The sequence below is a fragment of the Oreochromis niloticus genome, linkage group LG6 (assembly GCF_001858045.2).
Source record: "Oreochromis niloticus isolate F11D_XX linkage group LG6, O_niloticus_UMD_NMBU, whole genome shotgun sequence".
NCBI classification, from domain to species: Eukaryota; Metazoa; Chordata; class Actinopteri; order Cichliformes; family Cichlidae; genus Oreochromis; species Oreochromis niloticus.
This window is the reverse complement of record NC_031971.2, coordinates 38,713,789-38,725,809: the sequence shown is the minus strand read 5'-3', so window position 1 is coordinate 38,725,809 and position 12,021 is coordinate 38,713,789. Positions and strand designations below refer to the sequence as shown.

At 41.7% G+C, this 12,021-nt stretch overlaps 1 protein-coding gene across 2 annotated transcripts in view; it reads left to right on the top strand.

Annotated features, from left to right (window-relative positions):
* Window positions 1-2,059: 2,059 nt before the first annotated feature.
* LOC109202347 (SLAM family member 7) overlaps window positions 2,060-12,021 on the top strand; it is a 14,977-nt gene continuing 5,015 nt past the window's right edge. Inside the window, exons 1-4 of one of the 2 annotated variants that reach the window (XM_019359430.2) lie at window positions 2,060-2,076; window positions 4,209-4,499; window positions 6,830-7,120; window positions 7,197-7,322. In XM_019359430.2, the coding sequence (XP_019214975.1) occupies window position 2,076; window positions 4,209-4,499; window positions 6,830-7,120; window positions 7,197-7,322 (709 nt within the window). In that variant the 5' untranslated portion in view covers window positions 2,060-2,075. Of the gene's footprint in view, window positions 2,077-2,499; window positions 2,588-4,208; window positions 4,500-6,829; window positions 7,121-7,196; window positions 7,323-12,021 lie in introns of those variants that run through there. The other variant, XM_019359429.2, reaches the window with a different exon arrangement.

Sequence of the window (12,021 nt, the reverse complement as noted above, 5' to 3'; positions counted from 1 at the left end):
CAGCTTTAATTTAAAAATGCTGAATGATTTAAAAGTGTGAATGTTTGTAAATATTAATATAATGATAATAAATGAGTTTTTGTTTCCGTCCTCTGCAGGACTCTGCAGTGAACACAGGGGGGCGCCTGTGAGTGCAGTGAGGAGCTCTCTCAGGCTTCAGCTTCACATGTTTGAACTGTGGACAAAGGTGTGAAAACAAAGTGATGAAGTTTAAACCATGAGAATAAATCAGAGCTCAGTGATGGTTTCACTGTGAGGGTCGTCCTGAATATCTGCCTGCAGTCAGGACCTGAAATGAAACTCAAACTGGAACTAAAACGTTTGTTTTGCTGCTCTCCTGTCGTGTGAACTCGCAGCTCAAACCCAGAGTTAGTTTAACGAGTTCATAACCAGCTTCGTGTGACCGTTTATCTCTGACGTGAATCCAGATAACAGGAACGTGCTGAACTCAGAGCTAGCACAGCGCCACCTGCCCACTGACTCCGTCCCTCCTTCACAGAGTTCCTCATATTTTTGTTCTTTATGGTTTGGTCCCGTTTCTGTTTGCACATTTACAGTTTTCATCCTGCTCTCTGTCTGTTAGTGGAGCTGTGGGCACATCCTTCAGGCCCTTCGTGCTCGACACGAGTGTAAATATGATGCTAATGATGTTGTGTGAGCTGACACAGGAGCAGGAGCTGTGCAGCATCTGCTGACAGTTCAGGTCTGCAGACGTTTTTATCACAAACACCTCCAAGTACGGCAGCTTTCATTCTGAAGGAGTTTGCAGTTATTCCTGCATGAATGTGTCTGTGAGTGCTGCCAGCATGTTAACACTCAACCTGTTAATGTGACAGTGATCAGTAAAAGTCTCAGGTGGTGTTGGAAGCTTCTCACAGGCTCAGACACACAGAGCTGTGAGAGGCTTCTGTGGTTGTTTCTGTAGAAAGCTGAGAGCTGCCGAGCTCACGACGTCTCTGCTGTGCTGTCACGTCTCAGACTGTGGTCGACCTCACTGACCTGAGACCGTGGACAGTGTGCAGCGTTCCTCTGAACCACACTGTAGAGCTTTCACAGAACAGGAAGCACACGTGGTTTCCTCAGCAGACAACAGATCATCATGCTGCAGCAGCAAGAGGGACAATCTACTGTGCTGTAAATACTGCTGTACTTCAGTACGTCACTATTTATTGCAGTGTTTACTGTGAATTAATTGCAGTAGATATTGTGGTAGTTACAGTAGTATACATTGTAGTTTTCAGAGCAGTACTGCTTCTGTCAGGCAGTGCTGCATGTTTGTGGGAGAGAAATGTGATGATCTGTGACGGCAGCATCAGGACCGGACGAGTTCAGCATAACTGTAACTGCATCAGACACTCCCTGCAGTACTTACATGTACTTGTACACGAGTAAAAATATATGGTGTGGGAGGTTTTGCACTGTGCTTGTTCGTAGCTGTGTTGTGGACAGAGACCTCCAACAGAAGCAGGCTCAGGGAGGGGCGGGGCCACCTGCTGACACCTGATGGGGGGAAGAGAAGGAGAACAGAGACGAGGCAACGTTAATGACATGCAGCACACGGGGAGTGAAAAGAAGGCAACATAACCAAAGGAAGGTCGAAGGTCACCTGGTCCAGCCCTAACTATATGCTTTAGCAAAAAGGAAAGTTTTAAGCCTAATCTTGAAAGTAGAGATAGTGTCTGTCTCCTGAATCCAAACTGGAAGCTGGTTCCACAGAAGAGGGGCCTGAAAACTGAAGGCTCTGCCTCCCATTCTACTTTTAAATACTCTAGGAACAACAAGTAGGCCTGCAGTGTGAGAGCGAAGTGCTCTAATAGGGTGATATGGTACTATCTAATCCAAGCTGGCCCGCTCTCCTGAGAAGCAACGAGCAGAAGTCAGCCAGCAGTAGCCACAGGGGTACAGCAGCCTCTGTGCAGTCTGTAGGCTAAAAGCTGCAGTTCTGGATAAAACGTCCATTAGTCCTTGTCCCCCCTCTGACACAGGAAGATACAGGGCCAATGCTGACCAGACCAGACAAACTTCACCAGAAGCTGCTGCACCTCTTCCAGACGACCAGGTGGTGGCACTAAAACAGTAAATGTGTGCATAAGGATGAGGCAGCTACGTATCTACTACATCTAGATACCAACGAGACATCCGCTCTGAGCTGGCTGACAAACCCCTGCTCTTTCAGAAAATAACAACCGCTGTATTCATCCATGAAGCGTATGAAATGTTTCCATGTCCCACCTGCTCTCCTACAGCCAACAGCACCTGCTCGAGGGTGGTGCTCGGCTGCAGCTCCACCCTGACTCCATGCTTCAAGGATGGCGTCCCACTGGACGCCATCTCTGCCAAGAACACAACAAACTAACAATCACAGACAGCTCTGAAACGATCACACAACAAACACAGGAAGAAAACTGAAAAAGCATTTAATGAAAAACTCAGTCTCACTCACACCCACCAAACTCCCAGCATGCAGTGCAAGCGAGTGAGATAAACAGAGAGAGAGAGAGAGAGGCTATTTTGGCTTCATGTAAAAAGCCTCCACAGTAACAGGAAGTCACGATGCCTCAGATGAGCTTTATTCTCATGTTTTTAGGTAAGTTCGAACTTCTTCGTTGTTGTTCAGAGTCCTAAAATTCATTCTTCTGTGTATCAGTGACAAAAACAGGTGTTTGGCTCATTCTTAGAGCGATGCAGCTTTGACCTGTGAACAAACTGTTCAGTCAGAAACGTGTTTGTTGAACAAACAGCTGACAGACCAACAGAAGCAGCTTCAGCTTCACTACATCTGTCAGCAGATGTTTGGTCTGCCAGATGTGGAGGATAAAGTTTGTCTTTGGATCCTTCCAGGCTTCATAACGAGAGCAGAAATCAGCTTTATGACAAAGTTTGAAGAACAGTGTGATCATAATGATCTCACAGACATCACATTATTATGATATGAAAGGAAGGTTGGAGGTTGGCCTATAATTAGCAGCTGGGTCTACAGATGCTTTTAAGTAAAGGTTTAACTACAGCCAGCTTGAAGGCCTGTGGTACATAGCTGATTATTAGAGATAGGTTGATCATATTTAAGATTGAAGCATTAATTAATGGCAGGACTTCTTTGAGCAGTTTTGTAGGAATGGGGTCTAAAAGACACGTTGATGGTTTGGAGGAAGTAATTATTGAAGTTAACTCAGAAAGACCGGTTGGTGTCACAGGCTGGGTCTCTGACTCTGAGTATATTTTTGTATTCGTCTAATGTTCGATTTGTGATTATAGTTCATGTGTTATTCTTATTTAGCTTCAGTTGAGGTTAAAGGCAGCCATTATTTATTATTGTTGCCATGGTTTCTATGTTTGTCTAGTTTTAGACTTCATAGTGTCCCCTCATGTTTCATAGTATAATCAGTGTATACATATATATATATATATACACACATATATATGTGTGTGTGTGTATATATATACATTAGTCATATAATCCAAATAAATAACAGTGTATTGTAACAAAATCATATAAACCTCAGATATCAAATTTACTGCACATGTTTGGTCGTCGAACCTTTCAAACAGTTTTTTCTTTCTTTGTGCTTTAATTTGAAACTTTGAGGTTTATTTAAAACTGAGCAGTTGAATAAAATCATGTTGAATCTCTGTTGTATTAAACGGAGATATTTTACTGTTTCATGAGATCATTTTGTGTCCAGATCTCAGGTCAGTGACATGATCGGGTACAAAGAGTCTGAGAGAGGCCGAGTTTCTCAGAAATGAACAAGTTGATCAGCCTGCACATCTCAGAGGCTCCATCAGAGCTGACAGGTGGATGCAGAGGAAACATGAGCCCGTCCAGCGTTTACAGACGTGTTGCTGCCATCAGATTAAAATTGAGCTCTCTCAGTTTAAACATGTGAAATGTTTTCTATCTTCTATTGTGAATAAAATATGGCTTCATGAGATTTGAACATTATTTGACACCAACGACCTTTTTGCAGCTGTAAATGTTTAGTTTGTCACAACCAGATCAAAAAGTAAGAACTTGTTGTGATTTGTGTAAAATGTGTGAGGCTGAGTTCCTGCTGTCACTGATGCAGCTCACATGTATCAGCCTCACCCTCCTCGTGCTTCATGCTGCCTGGATTTAATCCTCACTTACTTTCTGTGGCTCTTTGTAAGATCTCTGATCACTTTCATTAAAGTTCTCACTGACTGTTGGATCTCTTCATATTTTACAGTGATGAGATTTTCTGCTTCTGAGGAAGTGAAGAAGAACCTGACGGGCACTGTGGGAGGAAACATCACTCTACCTGCACCTGTGCTGGAGGAAGGATTTCTGTCATATGGAGGAAAGATTATTGTTATGGTGAATAATGGAGAATTTAAAGTATACAAGAACCGACTTCAGTGGGACAGAAACTCTGGACTCTTTACACTCACAGAGCTGCAGAGGAACGACTCAGGGATTTATACTGTCGACTCTAAAACAGGAAACGATTTCACATCATCATATAAGCTGACAGTGTACGGTAAGTCTGATATTTATTCTGGTATGTATATTTTTGTGTAACAGCTTCATATGTGACCTCAGTCTGTATGTTCCTCATTAGTTTGGTCGTATCATCCCTTCAGAATAAAAAGCAGCTTTTTGTTCTTATAATCCCACAAATGTCAGGTGTGAAAGGAAGAATCAGCTCTGACTTCAGTGTTTTCACCAACATTACTGATCTGTACAAAGTGAATGAAAGAACAGGACAAAGCAGAAAGTTTAAACACTGTTCTTAGAAAATCCTGCAGAACAACTGAAATTAACACGTTTTTATTTAACAGCTTTTTTTTCCCAAAACACAAAACTTCCTGTTTACTTGAACATGTTTCCCATTTCATGGTCACGTTAATCCACAGAGAAGTAACACAAAGCCTCATTGGCCATGTTCCCACTAGTGCCTAACTATGGACCAATCACAGCTCAGCAGAGCAGCCTGTGAGTTTCTAAGGTATTGAACTTCTTTATGAAGCATTAACAGTTACTTCTTACAGTGAAACGTGTATATTTGAACAGCCCAGCTGCCACCTGTCAGTCTTGTATGGCCTACAGTGTTACACAGCCTAACAAGCAGAACAGCCACTTTTATTTTGATGGGTTTGTTGTTGATGGTGACTTCCTGTGGCTGCTGCTGTGAGAGGAACACATTACAAAACACAAGCTGTGGTTTCCACTCATGAAGCAACACACTCTGCTGTAATGTTTGTGTCTGACTACAAAGCTGCTGTCTGTGTCATAGAAACCAATGACAGTCATGTAGTTATGGGAACGCTCCCATACACAGAATAATGTCCCGTCTTTGTGTTGTTTTCTTCCTTTAATGAGGATTTGAATCAGAGCGTTTGTTTCTTCTGTGTCCTCTTCAGCACCTTCTACTGATAGTGATGCTAGTTTGACAGGAAACCTGAGAAATCCCTCATAAACCTTTATAATGAGATTCAAATGGATATAATGGTGGTTTGGCCGTCTGCTGTCTCTCGTGTGTTTGTTTTCAGACAGTTGGGATGAAAGTTGAAATGAGCAGTTTCATATTAATCAAAGGAGTTTGCAAAGAAAAGCGTCTGGACTTCTTTAAGTTGCTTGAAGACGTTTCACCTCTCATCCGAGAAGCTTCTTCAGTTCTAAGGTCAAATGGCCGAGAGTCCCAGATTTAAACCCAGTGGGAGTATCCCCCCCAAGGAGGGACAAAGGACCCCCTGGTGATCCTCTAATCACATGCGCCAAGGTGTGAAAGCGGGTGTGGGACCTAATCAGCCAGGGTTTCAGGTGAGCTCATTGTGAAACCTAGCCCCACCCTATCATGTGATTTCCTGAGGTCAGATGGCCCAGGATGTGAGTGGGCGTTAAGGCGTCTGGGGAGGGAACTCAAAACTGGATTATAGATGGCAGACAGTTGGTGTCGTAAACCACAACCTCTGTTCAAAGATGGTCGCTCACAGTGGACATAGATGGCCTCTTTCACTCCTCTTTCAAACCATCTGTCCTCTCTGTCCAATATGTGAACATTGGCATCCTCGAAAGAGTGACCTTTATCCTTAAGATGCAGGTGGACTGCTGAGTCTTGTCCTGTGGAGGTGGCTCTTCTATGTTGGCTCTTCTACTGCTCTTCTATCAGCAGTCCACCTGCATCTTAAGGATAAAGGTCACTCTTTCGAGGATGCCAATGTTCACATATTGGACAGAGAGGACAGATGGTTTGAAAGAGGAGTGAAAGAGGCCATCTATGTCCACTGTGAGCGACCATCTTTGAACAGAGGCGGTGGTTTACGACACCAACTGTCTGCCATCTATAATCCAGTTTTGAGTTCCCTCCCCAAAGGCCTTAACGCCCACTCACATCCTGGGCCATCTGACCTCAGGAAATCACATGATAGGGTGGGGCTAGGTTTCACAATGAGCTCACCCGAAACCCTGGCTGATTAGGTCCCACACCCGCTTTCACACCTGGGCGCATGTGATTAGAGGATCACCAGGGGGTCCTTTGTCCCTCCTTGGGGGGATACTCCCACTGGGTTTAAATCTGGGACTCTTGGCCATTTGACCTTAGAACTGAAGAAGCTTCTCGGATGAGAGGTGAAACGTCTTCAAGCAACTTAAAGAAGTCCAGACGCTTTTCTTTGCAAGCTCCTTTGACTACGATGACCTGGATGACTGAGAACCTTCACAGACAGTTTCATATTAATGTTCACTGACTGCATCAAAGCAGCAGTAACCAGAGCTCTGCTGTCCTGATGAAGTTCACTAACAAAAAGAAGAAAGTTAAAAACATTTTTCTGATGTTAACTTTTGTTCTCCATCAACTTTCGTCCCCAGACTCTGTACCGACTCCTGCAGTGAAGAAAGTGAGTGTGAGCTCTGAGAGCTGCTCCTTACTGTGTTTGGTGGACAGAGAGACCAAACTGCTGTGGTTTAAAGACGAGCAGAGACTGAACCAGAGCAGCTCTGCGCTCTCTCTGCCTCTCACTGTGCACAAACAGGACTTCAGCTCCTCTTACAGATGTGTGGCTGCAAACCCTGCAGAGGAGAAAACTCTTCCTGTCCATGTGAATACGACCTGTGGAGACACCAACAACGACACCAACAGCTCGACTGAACCAAGAAACTGTGAGATTATTTCTAACTGTGATGTTTAAACATGTTGTTCACTGTGTTTGCTGACATCTGATTTCCTGTTTGACAGATAACATCCTCATTATAATCTTCTGTGTCCTGAGTGCTACCCTCATCATCATCATCATCATCCTCATCATGAGGAGGAAGCATCCTGTCCAAGACAAGTTTAACCTCCTACAAGCTGCAGGCAGGGGTTTGTGTTCTGGAATATTTCTTTTCATATTTGTAATCTTGTTCTGAGACGTGAAGATCAAAGTGTGAAACATGTTTATGGAGGAAGTGCAGCAACAACCCTCCATGACCAAACCACCAAACCAAAGCGGTGCTACAGCACAGAAACAGCTGTGAGCAGACCGCTGCAGAACACCAAGACATGACAGATTATTAGTTACTACAAATGTAAGAAGTAATCCGAGTATTTTCACTGGACTGACTCTGAGGAAAGTTTCAGGTTTGAAGCTCAGGTCCACCTGGTTCTGACAGACGCAACAAATGAGCCAAAAATCATTTGAAGCTGAAAGTGTGAATGTGCTGTGTTAAGGTTCAAAAATATAGGGAAGGAAACACAGGAGGAATGCAAGTAACCACACTGGTCCAAAGGGTAAAGACGATGATTTTAATGAAATGACACGCGTGGGAGAATGAGCGGACTCTGTAAGCAGACAGCCCCACAATCTCATCCTCCTAACATCAAAATACAGTTTTATATGCATCAGAGTATATTTAGTGACGCCCCCTCATTGCGTCATCACATACATCAGCTTCAAAACCACAAATGTTCTATTTGACAACTTAAGGCACAATTAAAAAGTACACTGGCTTCCATCTTCTCCCCGGTGGTTTCCCGTAAGCCAGCTCAGCTCTCGCATCGTGCATCTACTGCTTCATCAGTCAACTTTCACCTACACCCTAACAGTGTGTGTGTGTATGTGTGTCTGTGCGTACACGTGCGAGGGCGCGTGCATGCTGTGTACTGCGTACGTGTCATGACCTCTCACTATTTGTCTGTCTGTGCGTGCAGAGTTTGCATCTGCTTTTCTGAACCTTAGTTGACCTCAACTTAAGCAACTTGAACTTTCCCCTATCAGTGATTCCTCTAACTAAGTGTGCATGTGGTTACGTGTATGTCCGAACCAAGACTATATATGTGTACTCTACTGAATTAATGTTTTGATCAAAAGCCTCTACTAAAAGCTTAAATCAAAGATAAATGCATAATAACTCTTTGGCTCTTTGGCTTGCACTCGCTCTGCTTTCGGTTTCACTTCTGCAAAAGCACACCGTTTCCTGTCAGCCTGCAATCAGCTTCTCCCCCACTGAAGACTATGTGTAAGAATATAAAACATTCGAAAACCTTTAAATTATAGATTCAACCTGTAATAAACCTGTTAATATTTGATTATGATAACCCCTGTAATACAAATTATAACCTAATGCCAGCACTTCAATAAATGCTTGGATGAAATGATAATTAATGCAATGATAAAGATGATGGTTATGAACAGTAACCCTAAAATAATTCCTATAATTCTACACTTCCCTCTCTTGACCTCTTGACCACAAGAGGTCACCATACATTATGTTGGGTCACTCCTTGGCCCATTCAGCTGCTCCCCTGTCCATCCCAGACATCCTGGACATTAGGATCACTGTTCTTAGCTCTGACCCTCTCTTGGCATCCTGTGACTTAACAAATCAGACAACCTCATGTCATCTAGGTGGTCTTAGTTATAAAATGCCCGCTCCCACTTGAGAACACTTCATGCTTAAGTGGTCTCTGCTCCTCTTCTGGGTCCCACTCTAGTGGAAATCTGGCCACCTGCAAAGGAAACAAAACACTTTCTCCCTACTATGCTCTAAGTTACTCTGTTCCTCGATTGTTCTCAAAACATGAACCTAATTTCGTATTTGGTTTTTGACTTTTATTCCTATATAATCTTAAACATCACTCATCTCAATCTACAGCTTTCTAACAGTCTTACAGCACGGCTGTCATACGTTTCCTGTTTTTCCTTATCTGATCATCAACATCCTGTACACAAAACTGTCACTGCTGCAAGGGCCTACCCTTCATCTAAAGTCACCTCTCACAAGCAAAATCATCATAAAATCATTATAAGGGCTTATTCTACTAAAAGGATCAAAGAAAAACAACCACTTTAATCACTAAGTGTAAGCACCTAGTTAATTGCTCCTAGATAAACTTCATCATAGCTAAAAACTGAACTCTAACTGTATTTTGAACTCCCATTTCCTGGGTGATAACCTGTTTGAATCTATCATTTTATTTCATTTTGCTGCTTTTAATGTAATGACTCCTTCTAACTTAAACTTTATCAGACTTAACCAACATATATAAGCTTTCTCCCTTTGCTTCTGTTTTCTGTATTTCTGTATTCTGTAACTGCTTTTTATATAAGAGGACTAAGTTAGAGCTGCATCTGTTATCTCAATATTTTATATGTCACTCAGTTTAGTTACAAGCAAAACTCCTATTCAGTTCCTCTTTCTGTCCTTTGTTATTGGGCCAACTCAAATTCAGTTAAAAGCTAAAGGAATTTCAGGCCCTAGGCCTCACCTATGTTTAAACCATATGTGTTTGTAAGCGTGAATGCTGTTTATCCTTCTGTTGCTCCAAGTCCCCTACAATATATCGACTGAGACATAACGCTCATCGAAGCTTATGACCTTCAACTGGACCGAACCACAACTCTGTTAATGAGCACGATTGCAATGTGTAAGAAAAAATCATTTCTACATATATAATCTCCAATATTATTCATTTGAGTCCATAACACTTTTAACATCCTCATAAAAAGCTCTCCTCTACCCTAAAAATAAATCTATTTACTATCTGTTTCTAAAGCCTACATTATAACAACATTCTAGCATCATGTCACTGTTACAACTTATCCTAAAAATCAAAAAGAAATCCCACATTTTCTACTCATAAAATCTTCACTATTTTCCCCAAAGCATATCCTTTATTCCCACAATTTCCCCTTTAAGTTTGGTGTACAACTTCTTATTAACCCCAGCAATTTATCTTCTAAACAGAATTCGGTTCATTTTACTCCTTTCTTTAGAATTAACAATCTCTGCCTCAGTTTTACCATCTCTAAATTATCAAACAACCCCAATCATTATAAAATCCTAGTAAAACCCCTTTCAAATTAAACAAATTAAATCTTAAATCTTAAACCCCTCTCTTTTTTTTGACACATCTCATGTGGCAAAAAACTCAAAATGCTCCACCCAAGCTTAGGAAATTACAAGGGAAAAAAGGTTAGTCATATCATTTCTCAGAACAGCTCAGCAATTGTCCTCTCCGGTATTTTGCCCCAGCCCTGAAAACCTGTGTTTAAGGAACAAAATCAATTTTATCATCATGTCAAATCTTCTCCAACTCGTTGCTCCATCGAACTCTGGATCCTTGGAACTCCCTGGAAACAAAACCTGTACTTTACATTTCATACTCTCCCTCTATGATCCAGTCTGTGTCATGACAAAAACAAACTTAAACAAAACAGTTATTAATCATGTGTCACCTCAGTTCATGGTAACTTAAGTTACACCAAACAATGTTTCCCTTTTAGCATTTAGCATTCTATAATGTAATAACATGGTCTAACCCAAATCAACAAAGCAGAAATTCACTCAAAGGAACATCAGCATCCCCAGATTTAAGTCTTCCACTTCTCCTGTTTGTCAACCTTTTATTTATTTCCCCCCTTGGTCCAATCACTCACATTCACTCCCATGCATTCACACATGATATTTTTTGCTGATCTGCAGCCCTCCGCGCTCTATACTTTTGACTGGATTGAATCGATCAATCCATTTTTAGACAGAGACTTGCCGCCAATCAGTCTCTGATTGTAATCAATTATAACTCTGTAAAGCCCACCTGATTTTCGTACTTGGTAATTTTGTCAACGCCGTCCGTTCACTCTCTTCCAGGCCTGCTTAGAACAAAAATGAAAAAAGAGAGCTGATTATTAGCTCATCAAAGTACCAAACAAAATCACCTGACAGGTTTTTTCCTGAGTGCACTTACTACTACAAAAAATTTTTTCTCTGGGCCCCTCTCAGACCTATCCAGGTCCAATCAAACTCCCTCTCTTGAAATAAAACAACAGCCTCAAAAATCTGAAACAATCTTAAATTTCACCCGTTCAACACACCGAAAACCTCGTCAAAAGATCAAAGACCGTTTGCACAATGTCACCCTTCCTCACTTTACCATGTGTTCATTCAGCACAAGATAAAAACCAATTTCAACCACATATCATCCTTAAAATATAAATTTCCTGTCCAAATCTGCCCCTCTGAACAGGCCTGACCACCGTAATCAACTATCCTGATACTTTACCATTATATTTCTCCAAATACTCTTCATCAGCCCCGATCTCTCTTGAACTGAAAGCCTCCGACACACACGCACACAGGAAGTGTCTTTGTCACTCACTCACTCCAGCTAATTTGCATAAACCCACAGCTCAACAGCCAACTTAACAAAAGGAATACATGTTTAAACCTTATCACATTATTGAATTATTTTCATTTTCTTTCTATACTAATCACTTACTTTGATAAATCAGTGCAAGAGCACTCCTAAGTAATTACTCCTCTTTTGTTTTTTGTTTTTTTTTCCATAACTCACTCCCTTGTCATACAGCTTCGTTTGAGTTATTCCACAACTCTATTTTATCCAAGTGTGTTTTAAGTGTATTTTCTTCAACATTCACACCATTTTAACCCTCATGAAATTAGCAGGCTGATTTAATTACGTATGTTTGTGTTCTTAGCCAGGTTTTAAATCATTATCTGTTCATTAATCTTCATGAGCTTGTCTGTGTAAGGTTAGTGCATTTTCTGTTTGTATGTGTGAT